Source organism: Nuphar pumila, chromosome 2, assembly GCF_984573655.1.
Source record: "Nuphar pumila chromosome 2, dmNupPumi1.hap1.1, whole genome shotgun sequence".
NCBI classification, from domain to species: domain Eukaryota; kingdom Viridiplantae; phylum Streptophyta; class Magnoliopsida; order Nymphaeales; family Nymphaeaceae; genus Nuphar; species Nuphar pumila.
This window is the reverse complement of record NC_143250.1, coordinates 140,668,125-140,690,326: the sequence shown is the minus strand read 5'-3', so window position 1 is coordinate 140,690,326 and position 22,202 is coordinate 140,668,125. Positions and strand designations below refer to the sequence as shown.

General features: G+C 37.6%; 1 protein-coding gene across 2 annotated transcripts in view; it reads right to left on the bottom strand.

The window, feature by feature from the left end:
• Positions 1 to 22,202, bottom strand: part of LOC149847345 (P-loop containing nucleoside triphosphate hydrolases superfamily protein) — an 83,779-nt gene that overhangs the window by 25,924 nt on the left and 35,653 nt on the right. For both annotated transcript variants that reach the window (XM_089996950.1, XM_089996951.1), the window contains exons 10-16: positions 18,426 to 18,488; positions 18,151 to 18,255; positions 5,811 to 5,915; positions 5,495 to 5,602; positions 5,264 to 5,410; positions 3,108 to 3,287; positions 2,688 to 2,861 (exon numbers count right to left, since the gene is read on the bottom strand). In XM_089996950.1, coding sequence (XP_089853076.1) covers positions 2,688 to 2,861; positions 3,108 to 3,287; positions 5,264 to 5,410; positions 5,495 to 5,602; positions 5,811 to 5,915; positions 18,151 to 18,255; positions 18,426 to 18,488 — 882 coding nt within the window. The remainder of the gene's footprint in view (positions 1 to 2,687; positions 2,862 to 3,107; positions 3,288 to 5,263; positions 5,411 to 5,494; positions 5,603 to 5,810; positions 5,916 to 18,150; positions 18,256 to 18,425; positions 18,489 to 22,202) is intronic.

Below are 22,202 nucleotides of genomic sequence, written 5' to 3'. Positions count from 1 at the left end.
TTGCGTCATAAAATAGATCGTATTAACAGGAGCAGAAATTTTATTGAAAAGTGATCTAGGATTGGATTGGAGGATGAAGAGATGAACAAAGATCATGATGACAATGATATCGTCAAATTCTTATTTCTACACCAAGAACCAAAAATCTGTAACAATACTTCTTGCATCGTGGAATTCCAACAGAAAATCATAGAAACATTGACAGAAACATCAAAATCCTATAGAGAACTTTTTCCACCGTAATATCGTGCATACGAGACATCCATATATGCAAAACACTGAAACCCATTACCTATATCCCAAGGGTTTGATTTGGGCTTTTCCCCCAATCGTGATCTTTTAGGCAGCTGAAACCCCCAATCAGTCGATGTGGGGTTTTCAGAATCCATAACCCCCACCCCAACTTCAGGTTAGGGTTATACATGAAAACCCCCAAATTTGGGTCGCAACCACCGAAAAAACCGATATCTTACCATCTGTGGTTTTCCGGCAGCCAAGAACCCCATCCAGAACGCTCGATTATGCGATAGCAGGGTTCTTAGCTTGACTGACCCACACACACCCGGATGCAATCAACATCGACAAGAAAAGTGCAGAAACCCTACCTTTTTCGGCGACTGGAGGAGGAGGTGGTTGTTGCTGCAAGAGGAAGGTCGTCGGCAACTCTGGTCGTAGGCGATGGCGGCAGCAGTTGGTCGAAGCTCCCGTCGACGTGCGTGAAACCAAAAGAGAGGGATGCGAGCAGCAGAGAGAGTGAAGCCGAGAGGAGGAAGAGAGGTGAGAGGTGAGAGAGCGAGACCCCCCTCCATTCCCTCTTTAACGAGCCGAAGTCCCCCCCCCCCTCCCTTCCGAGAAAATCGGAGGGAGTTGGTTACGACCTCCATAACCTCCTCCCCCTTCTTGTTTTGCAAGAATCGTGCTTTATTAATAGAGGGCCGGGTCCGGGTCCGAGCCCCGCGACCCGCGATGCCGGATCCACTCTAAAGTGGATCCGGGTCGGCCAAGAATGAGGGATCCACATGGATCTGGGTCGTAAGGGAATGGTGGATCCACATATTGGATCCATTTGGGTCCAACCCCAATTACCCAATATTATTACGTATATATTTTTAATACCCATTTATATATTTCCTTTTGGATCCGGGTGACGGATCCCTGGTGCGATATGTATAAAATCACTCAAATTCTTACGGGTATTACACCCCCACACTCCATTATCAACAAGAGTAACCATTTTTCATGCAACTAAATGCATTTTAATATCTTTCTGTCCTTTCCAAAGGAAGGATGAGAAAATCCTATTAAACCACTTTTCGACCTTCTTAGGAAGGGCAAAGATGGAAGGGAGGTAACATGGGATGCTTGAAAGTACATGTTTAATCAGAACAAACCCCCCAGCCAAAGCAAGATACTGAGTAGATTAGGATTGTAGCTCTTTACTAATTATGTCTACCACCATTGTCCAATGGCATGCTTTCCAAACAACCTTGACTAGGTTCAAACCAACATATTTCTTAGGTAGTAACCCTATAGAGCATCCAAAAAGTAGCTAAGACGGCATGTTTGTCACTGTCATCAGAATTGAAGACAATCAGTTTCACCCTTGCTCCTGTTTACTCCTAAACCAAAAACCCAAGAAAAATAATACAGTACAAACACAACCATAATTGTTTAATAGCCAACAGTATCATCTGTCAAGGGAAGATGTCTCGGTGGAGTCATATCTGGAAGGATAGTGTCTTTGATGACGCCAATCTATAAGAAACTTGAACCTTCACACAGTAAAGAGGGTTCCCTTGACAAGCAAAAGGAACTGATTAGATCCATTGACTGAAACCGAGACCATTGCTAAATTGATAATTCTCACTATCCATCTGCCATTTTTCTCAAAACCCAATTCCTTCAATAGACAGAGTAAGAAAAGTACCAACTAACACCATTGAAGTCTCTCTCTCTCTCTCTCTCTCTCTCTCTCTCTCTCTCTCTCTCTCTCTCTCTCTCTCCAGATCCACCCTTCAAAGCAAAGACCTTCAGATTCTCCGAACAGATAGTGTTGATTGCCTCATTTGCAATGATCTCACATTCTTGGTTCTCTGGACCCACACACGTTCTGGTTGGGACTTGGGAGAAATAATCAGGAAGTTTAGGATTTGTGACGAGTCTTGGACATGAATTTAAAGGTGCTTCTTAATATTCGCGGTATGCAAATAAGATAGAGAATCAAGCTCAAGCATAATGTGTCACAAAGAAGAAAAGGTCCTTATCTCCAAAACGTAGAAGAATAACTATCAAACAAAACAGAATCTAACCAAAAACCATTATTATTTGCAGTGCACTGTAACTAGATATCAATACACATACCATAATCCCTTTGTATAGTTTTACTTACCAATCAGAATGCAGTCACACCAAATGTTCAAAGGATTGACAATAAATTCACAAGCATCAAGCAAAACAACACAATCAAATAAAAAAATCGCCATTCCTCATGAACAATCGAAGAAAAACACTACAGATTCAATGCCTTCCAAAAGAAATCAACTCTTTCAAGAGGATTACAGGATTGGATTTTCTCAAGAAGGCATATGAAACTGTTCATGCAACTAAAATAATCAACCCAATTGAAATTGGAGTGAATAAATAGAAAACATTAACACAATACAAGGAATTCAAAAAGTGAAAATCACCCGCGATTTGAACCACCCAAGCATTCCACGCCTTCTTCCCTTCTTATCATCTTTGTTGAATTCTTCCAAACCCATGCTATCACATCGTGTTCTGGCAGAGAATTCTGAATCAAGACTACCAACATCATCATCATCAAACAAGTAGTCCCTTTTCCTGTCTGGTAAATATATTAACTGCATCAGAAAAATGTAATATATCAAATGTCAGTATAAGAAGAGAACATAGATAAGGTTCACTTTTAATAGAAAACTATCTTTTAAGTAAAAATTTAATGCCTAGATGAAATATCTCGGTATGTTCATTTACCTATAAATACTTGAAAATGGAAAATAGAACATGTTAAACGATTCAATTGTTAGTTTTTGCTTTTGGAGATTGGATTTACGTAAATCAAGTATATATATATATATATCAATCACCTCATCTTCTCCGAAAGAATGTCTCCTTCTGTGACCGGCCTTCACTGGAGGGTTGGGCATTACATTCTTTGTTGATACCAATATTAGCTTTGTCAATCGTTGGATCCTTCCCATAAGAGCTGCCTTTGCTTGTTCTTCCTCTTCCAATCTTGACCGCAATTTGACTTGACCAGCCTCAAGCTTAACAAAAAAGTAAATTGTGCATTAGATAAAAATAAATAAAGAATGAAATCCACATATCCATCATGCTCACTGGACCCACAATTAACAGTACAGAATGATATCAAAATAGGGTTTCACAGAAATGATACTACAAGGTAGAGAACCAGATAAACAGAGTGATCTCGACGCAACAGCATAGTACAGAAAATTTTCAGTACAACAAGTCTAGAAAGGCAAATTGGCTTTATTTGTCAATGCAGAGAACTGCACATTCAACAAAGAATATTTTAAGCTCACATTACATGCTTAGCAGATCAAATAGCTAGGATTAGGGATAAACTTCTTAACAATGCTGGGAAGAGCAATGATCACAACTATGGATGTTATCCAAAGGAAATCACCAAGCCGTTGATTTTCCATCAAGAAGATGATGAGAAAATGTTTCTTTTTTTCTTTTGCAGCCACAAGTAAAAGAGTTGAATTTTAGTTCATGTCAAAAGTAGAAGTGAATGAGATGTGGCACAGGGCATTCCACCCAATGATAGTGATCATTGAGCCCTCATACCAAGAGCATCCTGAGATAACTTACCTTCAATATGGATCCAAAAAATGGCCAGGTTTTCATCATTAAATAAAATACATATATACATTATGTATGAATGGACATACATACAAAAATACATGCATTGCACATACAGCCATACATCCACCCATGCATGTGTGCATTCATACATGCAAAGATAAATCTAGAACACCAAAGAATCCTGCATATAAGAACTCATGTTAATCCACTAAAAAGAACATTAAATGCATGGATAGAGATGAGCTTCTCCTTCTATTCACTATGAGACATGCATCATGCACCACCACCTAAAAAAGCAGCTGATGTTTCTTCCTTGATGTGAATAATTTAATAATCTGTTCAATCACCCTACTACAATAACAAGTCCCAGTTTCCACCAATATATCAGGACAAGTCCTAGACTTCACCAGTACGAGTTGACTATTCCCAAATGACACTGTAAGAAAAAGGCCAACATCAAGCAGGAATACGGTAAACTAGCAATGCAGAACATCAGTTATAATACCAAAGTAGTACTCACATTTAGGCACAGTAAAAAGGAGATAATGCATTCAAAGAATGCAGCTAATCATATCTTGAGTGTTTGGCAGCATAGATAGTGATTCGGCACAAGAACAGACTCAGTAGATGCAGCAATATGGCCACATGCACCCCCCACACATCTTCATCATTATCGAGAAATAAAAGAATGTTCCCACTAGGAAAAGAATTATCCTTTGTAAAATTCATACTCTCACAGGTTCAGAATGATAGTAGCCCCTCAATCAAACGAGCTTCTCATTAAAGGGCACACAAAAGATTTTGCTCATCGTCTGAATTTTTTTTCTTTTTGAGGAGCAAGTAAATTCATTTAAATGAAGAGTGACGAGGATTCACAAAAAATACAGGAAACAGCAGCAAAGTAACAAGGCAGTTAGTGAAGATCCATAAGACCAATTCTAGGTGGCTCAATTAGCCCTTCATTGAATATAAAAAGAACAATCCACTATCTCCAGTGATCGGCCGGCGACAGCAGCCAAATACTAACCAGTTTGACTATGGAAGCCGACTGAGCTAGGCCAAATAGCTGTGATCACGAAGATCACAAGCTTCTGATCAAAGGATCAGCCAAAAGGGAAAATGAGAAAGCCAAATTTCAGCAGCAAAGTAACAAGACAGTTAGTGAAGGTCCATAGGACTAATACTAGGTGACTCAAACAGAATCCATTGAAAATAAAAAGAACAATAAAAAATTTATCCATTTCATGACTTAGGAAGAAATTTTCCCAGTTTTGAAAAATAACGCCCTTGATTCAAAATGAAAGGACATCAATTAAGACCATGTATTGGAACTAGAAAAGTGAACTAGCAAAAAGTGAAAGACAATGGAATACTAAGATTGAATAAAATATTAAATCCTAAAGCCAGGTACCTGTAGCTTCAAATTGACAAGATCCTCTTGATTAGACACAAGCGAACATGGCCTTTCCATCATACCACGCTTTAATTGTTGAAGCTCTTCTTTTAAGCTCGAAATCTCCCTCTGGTATTTCTTTATTAGTGATTTTTCATCCATTATCTAAAGTACATAAATGGGTTAGATTCACATATAAATAACAACACACAGAAAGACACAAGGAACTTTTAAGCATCAAATAAATACCTTATTCTGAGAAGCCTTTATTTCGACATGTTTGCTCCGATATGCAAATTTCAAAGTATTGTGTGTCTCCTCACTATTGCTAGACGCCGGTGTAACAGTGCAGATCAGCTACTTAAAAGAGAAAGACCACCCAAGTGTTAACGATCTTAAGAAATTCACCTTGTGTATCATTTCTAAAAGAGAGTGCAAAGGAGAAAAAAAAATCTCAAAAGATCAAACCCTCAATAAAAAATTCCCTACAATCAACCATTGTACCATAAGTTTTCAGGTCTAGAACCAAAGCAGACAAAAAGAAAATCATGAGTCTGAGACTTACAGAGATGCGCCCATGTCCACTTAGGGAGGACTGCAACAGACGAGTAAGCTTTGAATCCCTATAGGGAATATGTGTCGCCTTTCCATCAGTTAACTTAGCTATAACCTGCAATATTTAATTAAAGAAGCCCATTTTGAGAATGTAACTCCAAGTTCACATGATTATTCAAATACAGAACAGGACAAAAAACTTGAGTAAACATAATGGAAAATAAAATGTTCAACCATATACTAAAATTGCTTGAGAATTAACAGTTAATCAAAATTCTTAGGCCCATCTTAAACATTGATTTTTACAAGCATGTATACAAGTTTACTGGTCTTGTTACAGTCAGATATTCTCCGAAATGAATTTACAACTAAAAATTGTAAAGGAAAAGAAACACATTGAAGTAAACATCGAATGATATTGTATACCATGCAGAGAACAAGCCCACCTCGAAGGATAATTAAAATTCCCCCCACATATGGCAACTCTATGCAAGTTCATCAGGATTTAACTTCTCCGATTGGAGAATTAATGAACAAAAGTAGTGATTTTTTTAACATACTAATGAGATTTAGGGAGACATGAGTTGCAATAAATTTGAATATAAACATTTAATTGCCAATCACATCAATTTGCTAACAATAAGTGACACTTTTTCTTAAAAAGCAAGAGACCTCCCAGTACAACAGCATGCATATCCAGAGAGCTTTCTCATTTAAAGAAACAACAATTTGTGGAGATACAGAAGACTAGCAAATATTCAAAATGGTAAGTGTCAAACAATCTGAAGTAACTTAATTAACATTAATTTACTGAGGAGTCTAGTTCATACTGTCTCATATTCTAGTAACTAAAAGAGTCCCACCAGAGTTTACTATTGACAGGAATTATATGCTTGCCAACATAATCCCATATCCTACAAAATGACATCATATTCCCAGTGTTTGAATACCTAAAAAACAGTAATTTAAATCAATTTAAGGTATGGCAACCATTACCAGAACTGAACCCTCACTACACTACCCTTGAATACTCCCCACAAACACAAGTTTGATTCAGTGGATACAAAAGTTTCATTCCTGTGCCTCAGAAATACAGGACGTGATTATCTTCATCAGTATAGAATCAGCAAAAGAAACTGCAACAATCAATACGAGGAACAAATAGGATCAGCCATTCATGTACTTGCAGTTGCACTTGACATGATTTCCATAGTACAGTCAGATTCCAGGTGCAAATCTCCAAAACTTTTATAGGCTAGTAGCCTCTTTCTAGAAAGCTAGTTTCAAGGTGCTACTTCGAAGCAACTAGGGATATCAACAGGTCGGATACGATTAGAAATCGGATTCAGGTTCGGTATTGAGTTTTTCATTAAAACCCGACCCAAATTTGACTAAAATCCGAACCCAATCAAGTGTAAATATCGGATTCGGTTTTGACTTTTTCCATGGGATTCCGAATCTGATTGTCGGATCCGATTCGCTTTTTATCTTTTCCATCCGAATCCAACCCATTGACATCCCTCACAGCAACTAATTTTAAGTTGGTGATCAAGTAAAAAGCTGAGTCTGAACTCGAGGTAATGAATAGAGAAGGGGCCTATGAATCAGGCCTTTCAAAAGGAGTCACTCATGTGACCTTAAGCTCGTAACATCACCATCCCACAGTGCAGAAAATATTTGAATCATAAGAGATGTATCCAAGCACAAAACAAGATGGCCAATGCTACTTTTCTAATAAACTACACATGTGGACCATGTTAAAATATGTATATATATATATAAATATATATATATATATATATTCTTAAGTCAAATACCCGATAGGGGTATTTTTGTAATTCCCCATGTATTTTTTACTTTTAGGTTTTTTTCCTTTATTTTTCTTTTCTTTTCCTTTTTCATTTTTTCTTTTTATTTTTTAAAACATTGTAAAAGGACCACTAGGGGGCCCACCTTCTAGTCGTTGGGGCTCCCAACGACTAGAAGGGAGCCCCTATGTGGTCCCTCTCTCTACCTCTTTCTCCTCTACAAAAAGAGGGCTCTCCCTCTTGCATTGTATGGGTTTTTAGCCCACTTTTTCTTTCTTTCTTCAATATATTTTTGCCTTTAAGGCACTTTACCCCTTACTGGGTTATTTGCGCACTTTACGTGCTTGTGTTCTCGGCTCTTTGTTTGACTGTTTTAAAGAGTTCGTTGGATCATTGGTGCTTCCGCTATTTTCATTACATGGTATCAGAGCCATTGGATTTTCTATATTCTTGAAAGATCTTTGGAGCTCTTCATATTCTATCATTCCCATCATCAATAGAGCATGAATCAAGAGTTGAGTTCTCCTTCAAACTCAATGGCGCAAACTATCTTATGTGGGCATCGGCTATGGAAAATCATCTAAGAAGTTGTGGGGCTTTGTGATGGGCACCACTCTTGAACCCACCTTAAAGCTCACCAAAATTGAAGGAGGCGTTGAGAAGCCTCTAGATGGTGATGACAGCATCGAAACCATTAATGAGCACCAATCCAAGGTAGAAGATTGGGAAAGTAACCATGTCAAGATTTTGACATAGTTTATGAACAATGTTGATATTAAAAATTGTGCCAACATTGCTAAATTTAGGAAAGCCAATAAAGCATGGTTATTCCTTAAGGGTATGTATACCCAAAAATATCTAGCTAGACAATTTTTTTGTCAAGAAAAAATAAGATCTACTAGACAAGGGGACATGAGTGTCCGTGATTATTTTTGTGCTCTAACCCCTCTATGGATGAGCTTGCTCTTCTTGAACCCAAATCGGTGGTTCCAGAAGATATTGAGCTTAGAAGAGAACAAATTGAAAAAGAGCATTTCTTTCAATTTGTTCATGGGCTTAGGCCCGATTTTGAACAAGTTAGGGCATCTCTTCTTCATAGAAGTAAAGCCTTACCTATTGAAGATGCTCTTGCCGAAGTATGCCAAGAAGAAACTCGTCTTGACATAAGTCTTAAGAATGATGAAATTTTGGTCGTTACTAAGCAGAGAACAAATGTTAAAGCCTATAGACCGCCCCATTTTTCAAAAAATAATGGATATAGAAAAGGGGTGATTTGTCACTATTATAATGAACCGGGACATATTAAGCAGGTTTGTCCTAAGCTTAAAGGAAAGGTGGCCATGGTTGAAGAAAACACTCCAAAGAAAGAAGAAAATATCAATGGAGGAGATATCAAAGAAACTCTTTGCCAAATTTCCGAAGTCCTCCAACATCTTCTCAAGACTTCTTCAACATCTACTTCTGGAGCCGCTATAGCCCATTCATCATCACCTCCAGGTATGTGGATACTAGACTTTGGTGCCTCCTTTCATATGACATCTCATAAAAATTCTCTTTCAAATCTCATTTGTGACCCTATATCTTTGTATGTTTCAACGGCCGATGGGACACTTTTAAAAATCGAGAGTATTAGAACACTTAGACTTAAAATCCTCTCAAAAAAATTTTGTCCCAAAAGTAAGAGTTGTTCCAAAAGTCAATTTAAATCTTTTTTCGGTCTCTCAAATTACCGATCATGGTTGTCAAGTCTCTTTCTCACCTAAAGATTGCACCGTGCAGGATCTCCTGTCACGGAAGCTGATTGGGCAAAGCCATAAGAGGGGCGATCTTTATTACATGGATTTTTTGTCTCTTCCATCCAAGTAGTTTTGTAATTTTATAAATGTCAAAAGTATTGAAGTTTGGCATAAGAGACTCGGTCATCCAAATTTTTTAAAACTGTCTCTTTTTCCTTTTTTGGACAATACTTGTAAAGACAAACATATGACTTGTAAAAATTGCATTTTTGGGAATTCTAAAGCTATTCCATTTCCTCAAAGAAATTATGTTTCCACACGGCAGTTCGAACTTGTTCATTCCGATGTGTGGGGTCCTTCTCCTGTTACATCCAAAGGAGGCTTCTCATATTATGTTGTTTTTGTTTATGATTTTACTCGATTTACATGAATTTATTTCTTAAATCGCAAATCTGAGGTTTTCTCTTTTTCAAAGAATTTCATGCAAACAACAACAACAACTACGCCTTCATCCCAAAACAATTGGGGTCATTTCAAAGAATTTCATGCAATGGTTAAAAATCAATTTTTAAGAAACCTTTCAATTCTTAGATCTGACTCGGGAGGTGAATACATGTCCAATGATTTTCAAACATATTTGAAAGAAAATGGAATTGTTCATCAACGTTCTTGTCTAAACACTCCGCAACAAAATGGTCTTGCGGAAAGAAAGCATAGACATATAATAGAGACAACAAGAACTCTATTAATTTTCAAAAATATTCCAAAATCTTTTTGGGCCGATGTTATTGTGACATCAGCATATTTAATTGATAGAACACCCTCAGCTTCTTAGAAAAATCTTTCTCCTTTTGAAAAACTTTACAATATGTCTCTCGACTATAAAAGACTAAGAGTTTTTGGATGTAAGTGTTTTGTTCTAACTCACAAGAACGATAAACTTTCTTCAAGGGCAATTGAATGTATTTTCTAAGGATATGGTGAAAAACAAAAAGGTTACCGTTGCTTTGACTTACTAAAAAACAAACTTTATATCTCAAAAGATGTCACTTTTCTAGAAGAAGAAAATGGTTTTTCGCATAACCTAAATGAAAATATTGATTATTCCTTTTTGTTTGACTTGTTACCACAAGAAAAATGCATTGATAATCATGTTGAATCTATTGATCCTCCTAAAGTTGTCATTGAAGATCATATCGAACCTCAAAATAATGAGCAACATGATTTACATAAAAATTTAAATGAAAATATAACAAGTCACACACAAGTTTAAACTAGAAGAAATGAAAGTAATCCTCCTTGTGCTCTTGAAAAATTCTCTCAAAATGAATCATTAGAAGAATCCTCTCAAAGAAGATCAAATCGTATTTCTAAAATACCTAATAGATTTGTATCTTATGATTCTTTTTCTCCTAATTTTTGAGCTTGTTTGTTAGCTCTTCATTCTTTTCATGAACCATCCCATTATAATGATGCCAAACAATATGCTCATTGGAATGAAGCAATGCAACTTAAACTTAATGCACTTAACAAAGCACAAACTTGGGAAATCATTGATCCTCCTAATGGCAAGAAACACATTGGATGTAGATGGTTTTTTTAAGTAAAAACTAAAAGTGATGCTTCTTTAGAAAGATTTTGTAAAACCCAAGTGAAAAAAAATCGAACCCGGGTCGGCCCGGGCTCGGTTCTTGTTAGGGTTTTAAAAACCCAACGCAGGGTGAGGGTTTTAAAACAAAAGACCCCAAATGCGCCGCACCTCGTCCGTGTTGTTCCACCACCCCCCCCCCCCCCCCGAGCTCTTTAAGAGCATCGCAGGAGGGGAGGGTGGGTGTGCTTCCCTTCTCCTCCTCCTCGCTCTCCTCGCACCGACGCCCCTTCTCGCGAACCTCGACGCCTCCTCCCTCTGGTCTTATCGACACTGTCGCCGCCACCATCGTCGTTGATCCTCTCCCAGGTACGCCCTTCTCCTCCCCCGTCTTCTGATCCTTCTCCCTCTCTCTCTTGAGGTTCGCCGGAGAGCCGGCAGGGGACCAGTGGCCCCTACAGCACCCTCCCTCCCTTGTGGGTGATCAGACGGCCAACTGAAGGTCAGTTGTCCCCCTGTCACACCCCCTTCCCTCTCTCGGTGTGTGGGAAGGGTCCGGCAAGTGGCCCCTGCCGCCCTTTCCCCTCCTCTGTGACCTGCCAAGAGGTTGGCAGGAAGTTGGTGGCAAGGTTTTAAAACCCGTGACTCGGAACTCAACTCGTTCTTTATTGACTCGTGACTCGGCAGGTCAACTCGGTGACTCGGACCGGGTTTTGTTAACTTTTGATTTTAAAAGAAAAACAATATATAATTTGTCTCAAACCATGTTTTTCAGTAAACATATAGTCTAAAGAGTTGACAATAAAAATTTGCAAGTTCAGAGTAGAAAAAGTACAAACTTCTTCATAACAAGGTCACATGGAAAGATCAAGTTACATGAAGAAACTTCTTCATAACAAGCATGTCTTTGGTATTCAATGAAGGCCCCATGTAACTGAGTCTAGAAAGTTAGAAACATACTTAAACTCAAGTTTTTAAATAGAATGGTTTAGGAATTTCAGCTAAACTTCTCCAGAAGATAACCTAGCTTTTGTTAGCTTTCCTTTCTAGTTATCTCACCTCATTGAGAACAGCAACACATCATCTTGCATAAAAATCCAGATTGAATTAGTTGCAACAAGGTAAAACAACAATAAGAGAATGAATCACCAGAAGAAATTCCAATTATGACCAAGGGAAATGCTGTCACATGGATACATGTACAAGCATACTGTACAAGATCAGCACAACTGGTATGATATGGGTGTTTCTGTCAAAAAATAAGGATGACAGGGTACAGATTGTAATGCACATGTGTGATACAGACTTTGTACAAAAATGTATTTTTATATACAATGAAGGATATGATATGTGTTCATAAAACAACACTCAAAGGCACCCAACACCAGAACATGAAGTACAGGCACCGATACGTGTATGCTTCACTTTTTTGTTAGATCTTGAATCATTTTTTTTTTGCCAATATGTTTAATCAACACATAAAGATTGATAGAATATTGTATCTTTGAACTGGTTTGTCTTGTAATTTATTATTTATTATTAAACTGTTGCTTTGAAATACCCAAAAAATCAAATTTCAAATATCCCAGAACTCGACCGAGTCAGACCGAGTAAGGCCGAGTCAGGCCGAGTAAAGGCAAGCCGAGTTTACCCTGCTGGGTTGACTCATTGGAGGGCCGAAGCCGAGCCGAGTCAACCGAGTTGACTCGGCAAGTTTTAAAACCATGGTTGGTGGCTCCTCTCTCTCTCTCTCTCTCTCTCTCTCTCTCTCTCTCTCTCTCTCTCTCTCTCTCTCTCTGTTGGTCGTTGGAGGTCCGACAGGGGGGACTGACGGCCTCTGCCGCACCCCCCCCCCTTCTCCTATTCTTTTCTTTGCGTTGTCGGGAAACTGGCAAGGGGTCGACGGTCCCTGCCATGCTCTCCCCCCCCCCACCCCCTATTCGTCGTTGTGTTGTCAGGCAGGGGTCGAGTCCCCTGCCATTCATCGATTCGTTAGGCAAGGGCCGAGGCCCCTGCTGTTCGCGGTTTTGTCAGGCAAGGGTCTTGGGCTCCTGCCATTCAATTCTTTCCTGGTAAGCAAAAGCCTTGACCCCTGCCAGTCATCAGATTCCGTACGACAGGGGTCTCAACCCTTGCCGCTTATGCTTTCCGTCGACAGGACAGGCCTTACCGCTGCCCTTCTGTTCTTTTTATAACTATGGCATAATAGCTTTCACACTCTTGTAGATTTACGCAACGGGTCCCGTTGCTCCGCAGCCCGAACCATGTATCATCTACACTCGTAGGCGCACACAGCTACATAACATCCCGAGGTAGGGGAAAGTCGCACGAGGATTTTGGATGAATGAAATAAAATATAAGAATTCTGAGATAGAATAATTTATTTTGCATACATGTAGAACAATATAACTTGTGATTACTTGTTTGTGTTTTCTTGTTCCTACTCTTCAAAAATTACATGCTTGATGTATACTGTATGGGTAGACTCATTTCTACATGAATTCCTATTACTGTGTTTTTGTACTTGCTCACCATTATGATTGAACTGTAGATGCCTTGTTTGTTATTGCATGATAAATCTTGTTGCCACCCTCAGGCAAGTCTCGTGGGGTGTGCATGTACATGTACCATATTTTATGCCTTTCAAAAAGGTGTGGAATTTGGGTACATGCATCAAATCTCTTGAAGAGGGTCTTCTTAGTGCAAGGCTCGACTTCTCGAGCACGATATCTTGTTTTAAAAATGAATATTTCATCTATGTGTTGCTAGAGGCATCTAAAAGTACCCCGAGTAGGTTACTCGGAGGAAATGATTGGGTCCACAGCGATCCCAGGACTTGTCTGAGATTTTTTGTTTCTTAGTAATTGAACATGCCAAGTATATTACTGATTTTATGGAATACTGTGATAGGTTATCCTTCGAGAAACCCACAAAATGCTATCGTAACCGGACCTTTAGACAGGTATGGTATATATAGTGCGATAAGAAGTATGAAAGGTCGTTTGGTACCTCGAATTGTACAATAAGTACTTTATTGAAATAAAGGAAATAAGATGCCGGCCTGACAGGCCAAATGCTCAAAGAGCAATGCATATCATGTATAAACTAAAAGAATGGCAAGATATTAATTGATTGCCCTCTCATCGTAGTCGTACCTCTAGGTAGGTACGTCACGTTGGTGTTATGATGTTTGGATGATGAGGTTGCAGCAACCTCGAAGCGTGCATATGGTACAATGTTGAGATCACATAAATGGTAACAACTCACATTCACAAGCAAGATGCTCGAATGGGTCTAATAGACCAGAACATTTAGAATGAGGCGGCTGTTAAGAAACCCCCGTCGTACTCATTCGACCTTCACGGTTCATCAAGAGAGAGGATGGATGGTACAAAAACTTCGATGAACAGGTTATTAACAACCACCCCACGGGCAAAAGACTCGGTTTCCTAGTCATTAAAGTTAGAGGAATCGGGATTACCATAAATTATCCTAGATGGTAACTCTCAGACACTTTTGCAGAAGTTGGATGCATTCATGGGCCACGAATGCCTTTGGGGATTTACTCTCTTGGTCATTGACCGTCCTCTCAGGAGCGGACTCAGTCAGTCATCCAGGTTAATGAAAAACACCTGACATAATAAACCCTCGGATCGGTCTCGGTTGTTTCTATGTTTCGCGTCTGTGCGTACCCACAGGCCAGTTAATATTAGAACTTAAAGAATATCATTTTCATAATGAGTTGTAGATGATTGAGATTTATACTACTCGAAATGTTGTTGCTATATATGTTTCAAGACAATAGATCTTTGCATATGTTGTATCTACTTAGAGTAGATTACTTATTGTGCTTGTTGCTTTTAATGTAATGAACTGTTTATCTCATGAATGTCCTGCTTTATTATATTTTACATTGTCTATTTGTGCACCAACTAGTTTGTTATGAAACTGGCCCATTTTATGAGCAGGTGATGAGTAGGAGTTCACAGGCGGCCGATGGTGCGATGCAACATGGCTCAAGATTTTCCTTCTTTCTGTTGTCGTCTTGGCTCTGAGTTTTGAGTTTTTCTTTAGATTATTAGATAGTGGGAAAATGCTCATTTTGTAATAAACTGCAGATTTCACTAATAATCTATTATTTTATTTTCTTATTTCTTTTAAGTAGTTGTTTTATGTGAAATGATGATTTTACTAATAACGTACCTAGAATTTGGTAACTTGTGGCCCTTTTTAAATTGCTTTCGTTGTCGATTTTAAAAGCAAAAACTTAAATCTTTGAAAGGTTTTCGTCAATGTTTTCGAAAACACAAATTGAAATTTTGAGGCGTTACAGATTTAAGGCTTGATTAGTAGCCAAAGGATATGCCCAAGAATATGGGGTTGATTATGATGAGACTTTTGCTCGTGTTGCTCGAATGACTAGTGTTTGAACCCTTATTGTAATAGCTTCTATTAAAAAATTGTTCATTTTTCAACTTGATGTTAAGAATGCCTTTCTAAATGGAGAATTAGGTGAAGAAGTCTATATGGAACCACCTCCTGGTATGAATTTAAATGGAAAATTCTTGAAATTAAAAAAGGCATTATATGGCCTTAAAGAAGCCCCAAAAGCTTGGTATGACAAGTTCAGTAATGTATTAATCAAATTGGGTTTTATTTCCTTTTATACTGACACTGCTCTTTTTGTTAAGAAAACAGGTGACTCCATTGTTATTCTACTTCTGTATGTTATGATCATCAGGAAGTGACAAAAAGGGAGTAAATGATGTTAAAACTATGGTAAAGAAAACTTTTGATATGTCAGACTTGGTGTTTTTGAGATATTTTTTAGGAATTGAAGTGGCATATTCTCCTCGAGGATACATCTTATCTCAAATGAAGTTAGCAGCAGACATTTGTACCAAATCAGGAGTTTCAAATGAAAAAAAAAAAGTTGAAACTCCTGAAGTAATAAATGCAAAGTTCAGACTTGAAGATGGCGTTCTTCTTGAGGATCCTACTCCCTATCGGCAATTGATTGGATCCTTTACTTACTTATCCATCACCCGTCCAGATATTGCTTATTGGGTTCATGCTGCAAGTCAATTTCAACATGCTCCTACTACAGTTCACATGGCGGTCGTGATACGAGTTGTGCGATACATCAAGAACACTATTTTCAAAGGGCTTTTCTTATCCTCATCTTCATCTCTTGAATTAACTGCTTTTATTGATGTAGACTGGGGAGGAAATACCAATGATCGTATCTCAACTACTGGTTTTTGCATTTTCTTAAGAGAATCCCTTATTTCGTGGCGATGTAAGAAGCAGCAAACAATCTCTTTATCATCCACTGAAGCTAAATATCGGGCTATGGCAAATGACAACTATGGAAATTATGCGGCTTAGAAGTCTCGTCTGTGACATGGGCGTCCTCATTTCTTTCTCCACCAAGATGTGTTGTGATAACAAGAGTGCAATTTACATTGCAAGCAATCACGCATTCCACGAACGTACCAAGCATATTGAAATGGATTGTCACTATGTTCGAGACGAATTTCTCAAATGAACCACCACACTACCATATGTTACTTCAGAATATCAGTTGGCGGATTTCTTCACCAAAGCGCTTCCAACTCCGCGTTTTTATTTCTTCTTGGCAAACTTTCGGTCTTCTCCCCGTAAAGTTTGAGGCGTGTTAAATATATATATATATATATATATATATATATTCTTAAGTCAAATACCCAATAGGGGTATTTTTATAATTCCCCATGTATTTTTTACTTTTAGGTTTTTTTCCTTTATTTTTCTTTTCTTTTCTTTTCCTTTTTCCTTTTTTCTTTTTATTTTTTAAAACATTGTAAAAGGACCACTAGGGGCCCCACCTTCTAGTCGTTGGGGCTCCCAACGACTAGAAGGGAGCCCCTATGTGGTCCCTCTCTCTACCTCTTTCTCCTCTATAAAAAGAGGGCTCTCCCTCTTGCATTGTATGGGTTTTTAGCCCACTTTTTCTTTCTTTCTTCAATATATTTTTGCCTTTAAGGCACTTTACCCCTTACTGGGTTATCTGCGCACTTTACGTGCTTGTGTTCTCGGCTCTTTGTTTGACTCTTTTAAAGAGTTCGTTGGATCATTGGTGCTTCCGCTATTTTCATTACAGACCATACGATATACACTACTAACTCCATTCCTAATAAATATAATATAAAAACCAATGAGGAAAAAGAAAAGGCATTGGATATCAAGCGATGATAAAACCCGAAAGCTGTAAGTTGGTCTAGATCTCTGGCAAATGCGCCATGAAATCTTCATGGCCTCAATTTGCTTGTTTCTTCAAATAAATGCCATATGATAGGCAACATATACAGCAACTTTACGATCTCCACTATAGCAGCATCACAAGAATGAAAACATTTAATCACCAAGCACAAATAAGCAAAGAACATGGCTTTATGTCAACATCATACTGCACATTGCTCCCAGAATAACATTAGATAACAAGAACTCCAACAAAAACATGACAGGCTGGCACCTACCACTGAAAACACTACCAGTCCAATTATTTTAAAAAAAAACTATTGCCTGAAAAAGAAATGGAAAAAGCCTACTTATCAACCATTAGAGAAGAACAAAAAATGTGCATAGCTATAGATCTTTTACTCAGATATTCACAGCATTTGATTCCTTTATAGAACTTCAACAAACGGATTTATTCAGACAACCCTTTTAACAAATTGTTGAAAATGTTTCAATTAACAAAAAGAACACAATTTCTTTTCCTTCAACCTTAAAACATACTGAGAAAATCCAGCAATATTTTGGCACAAAGGTTGTGTGAAACCTAAATTTATCAGGAAGTGCAGGAGGATTCAGCATCTATTGGCACAAAGAACAAATGGTGACTACTGGAAATTCATGAAGGAAAGAACCAAGTTTGCCACAGAATGTTCTTGATGATGCAACAATAATAAAAGACCCATGAAAAGTATAAGGTTATCACAGCCCTCGCATAAGCATGGAAAAGGTAGAGAGTTTATCAGATGTTTGTCATCTTTAGGCTACTCCACCCATCTACAGAGAAATTGACAGTACAATGAAACAAGAGGCTCATAATCAGAAAGCTCAGACCAAAGCTACCTTGAAAAAAAAAGACCAACAACAAGCAGAGACAACCACACAGAAGCATATCAAACAAAAACACGTAGGAGTCGTAGGACCCATAGATGAGTAGCTTACAGTGCCGAGTGTCAGTAAACTTTTATTTATGTAAGAACCTTCCTTCCTCCGTAATCCAGTAGTTTCTGTTTTTGAACTCTCAGAACCTGCAAGATCAATCAAGTTCTGCAAATGAAGGTTGAGTAAGATTACAAGAAAATAATCCATTGAAAGATCAAAACATATTAGTATCACCAGACATGAAAATGCCAAATGGAAATGTTTAAATAAAAAATTAAATTATGAATATGAAAATAAGCAAACAGGAATAAAAGAATTGCAAAAAGGCTATTTACCAGCTGTGATAATGTCACATCCTCCTCCCCTAGGTTCTCGCCACGTGGACTACTTTCAATGGACTGAAAAGTATGTCATATTTGTGAATGCAACAGAAGAAACAACCTCAAAGGAAAAGAGAAAAAAACAAAACACAAAATAGCAATAGAACCCAGCACAGGAACATGCATATGCATTGGAATTTCAATTGATATCAAAAGATGTGGAACATTTGACATGTTAAAATTTTTACATATTAACAACTAGAAACTGATGGTAACAATACCATACTTTTCCAATTTAACTTCGATAAGAACAATTCTGTCCCTATATATCATTCCCATATTATTTTCGATTCTAGCATGGCATTTCGAGCATTGCCAGATGCAGATTAAGAATAAATGGGAACTGTTATTCCTTTCCAAACCAATAAGAATTCAGTGGAATCCACACTTGGAAAACATATGTGCAGTAATATATGCACACATACTGCAGGCTTATGCCAATGGAAGAAATGAGTATCAATGAAACAAGAGCTTCCCTGATTCATCTTTTATGATCATTAGATAGTTTACCCAATTCTAGTAATATGTACAGGTCCACATCAGCACAGAGTGAGGCATGATAACCTTGCAAATGCATTTTGCATTAGAAAACATTGCTTCCATTATATGATGCTAGTGCAAATAAACTACATACAAGCTCCATCTTGCAGACCATATGGACACAAGTACATAAGTTTTTGGAAAATTGGGATATTGGACACTATATTTTATAAGTTTATAACAATATTTTATGCAAAAAATGTGTTTCAACCACTGTCACCAATATCGCCGATATTTTGAAAATATCGTGATATTATTGGCTATTTCAAGGTAGCCGATAATATCGGGAATATATCACAATATTCTCAAAATATTGCCAGAAACAAAATATTGCGATATTTGTTTAGCATTTTTTTTAAGTATGCATTTTTATTTTTTTGTTTCTTTTATATTTTGAAACCTTTAAAACAAGTTTCTTTATATTTTTGAAAGAAAAATAATGCAAAACTTATTATTTTCTTAGTTTTTTTGTTGCTATTTATATTTTTTCCATTTTTTAAACTCCCAAGATTTACCCAAGATTTATCAACTTTTGAAAATCTCTCCAAGAAATACCCTCGCCGAGAAATTACCTTTAACGATACAGGTGACTATGGTTTCAACTTTGTTGCTAATGGTATGTTGTGCATGTAAGCGCACACATGTGTAATGAAATGGTGGTCTTCAACAAATGCACAAATAACTCACAAACAAGTGTCTATTGGAGACACTACAAGCATGACCCTTGAAAGGGTATAAAGGGAAGAACACTTGAAAAATAAATAATACTTTATTCATGAATAAAATGCTTAAGAAGCATGGTTATTTACATTGAAGGGGTTCACCCCTATATATACAAAAAGGTGGGAGAGAGAGGAGAGCTCATTTTGAGCTCTCCAAAAGAGACGTTGGATTCCAACTTCTCTTAATATAGCTGTTGGACTACAGTCCAACAGCATTTATTATTATAGCTGTTGGACTATAGTCCAACAGCATTTATTATAGCTGTGTTGCACAGTCAAGTTCCAACAGGAACTTGACTGGATCAAATATCTAGTTTCTATTGAACTAGATGCTAAAAAAGAAAATAAAAAAAAATAGAAAAAGAAAATAATAAAAGAAAATATAATAATATTAAATAATATATATATATATATTACAGTTTACATTTTAACACTCCCCCTCAAACTTATGGTACAATGAGCGAAAGTTTGTCTAAGAGGAAGTGAAATCTGGGAGCAGCGAGAGGCTTGGTGAAGAAGTCAGCTAATTGATATTCTGATGTAACATATGGCAGATCAATGGTTTCATGTAAGTATTCCTCTCTGACATAGTGACAGTCCATCTCAATGTGTTTAGTGCGCTCATGGAATGTCCGGTTGCTTGCAATGTAGATCGCACTTTTGTTGTCACAACACATCTTTGAAGCTTGCGTTGCTTTAGCTCCCATATCCGCTAGCAATCGTCTGAGTCAAACAACCTCCATAGTGGTGGTTGTCATGGCTCTGTATTCAACTTCGGTGGAGGAAAGAGAGACTTTCTGCTGCTTCTTGCACCTCCACGAAATTAAGGTTTCACCTAGGAACACACAAAAACCAGTAGTTGAGTGTCTATTATTGGGATCACCTCCCCAGTCAGCATCAGTATATGCAATTAAATTTAATGAAGATGAAGCAGACAAGAAGAGTCCTCGTGAAAGAGGGGATTTTAAGTATCTAATAATACGCAAAATCGCTCCCATGTGCACGGAGGTGGGAGCATGCTGAAACTGACTGACTGTATGAACCGCATGAGTTATATCTGGCCTAGTAATGGAAAGATAAGAAAGAGCTCCAACAAGCTGTCTATAAGGAGTAGGATCATCAAGAAGTTCTCCATCATCAATTTTCATTTTAACATTGACAACTTCTGGAGTGTCTACTTTCTTATCATCTGTAATTCCAGACCGGGAAACGATATCAAGAGCAAATTTAGATTGAGATATCAAATACCCCCGAGGGGAATAAGCAACTTCAATGCCTAAAAAATATCTTAATAAACCTAAGTCAGTCATTTCAAAGTGAGTTTTAAGAAGAGATTTGATATTTGCAACTCCATGTTTGTCGCCTCCGGTGATGATCATATCGTCCACATAGAGAAGAAGAATAATGATGCCTGCATCAGATTTCTTAACAAACAAAGCAGTGTCAGTTAAACAAGGTTGAAAACCAATATCAAGCATAACATGACTAAATCGGTCATACCAGGCTTTTGGAGCCTGTTTAAGACCATAAAGAGCTTTTTCTAGACGAAGAGTTTTACTCTTAGGGATACTAATACCAGGTTGGGCTTCCATGTATACTTCTTCAACGAGATTCTCATTCAGAAAAGCATTTTTGACATCTAATTGAAAAATAGGTCATGTTCTAATGGAGGCCAAGGCTATTAAAGTTCTAACAGTGGTCATACGGGCCACAGGAGCAAATGTTTCTTCATAATCGATGTCATACTCTTGGGCATATCCTTTTGCTACTAAATGGGCCTTATATCTTTCCAGGGTCCCATCACTTCTGGTTTTGACTTTGTATACCCACCTACAACCTATAGGTTTCTTACCCGAAGGAATATCTTATATCGTCCAAGTATTGGCCTTTTCTAGTGCATCCAATTCTATTTTCATGGCTTCTATCCATTCTATATGATTTTTTGCTTGAGAATAGGATGATGGTTCAACATATGATTGTATTAATGTAACGGCGGCCCTATACGTGGGTGAAAAAGATTCATAAGACAAATTTTTTTGGAGGTTTAGAGATTCTAGACGTTCTTCTAGGTGAGACTTTAGAGTATTTTTGTAATGCACATGGAAGATTTTGCTCTCTACGTCTTGAATATTGTAGACTAACATCCCTATGGATTTGCTCTTCATTATCATCATTTTCAACAACAATAGGACTTTGATCATTGTCAAGGTCACATCCAACATCACATTCATTGGATTTTGAAGTTGGATCAATTAAAAACGAGTATTCAGTGACATCCTTGGATTTTTCAAATTCAAAGAAGCTTTCTTTTTCCAAAAAAGATACATTTCTTGACACATATAATTAGTCATTTTAAAAATCGAAACACCTGCAGCCTTTTTTATTATCAGCATATCCTAAAAAGGCACATGGGATTGCACGAGGAGAGAGTTTGTCATTTCTGTTGGTGAAAACAAAACATTTGCATCCA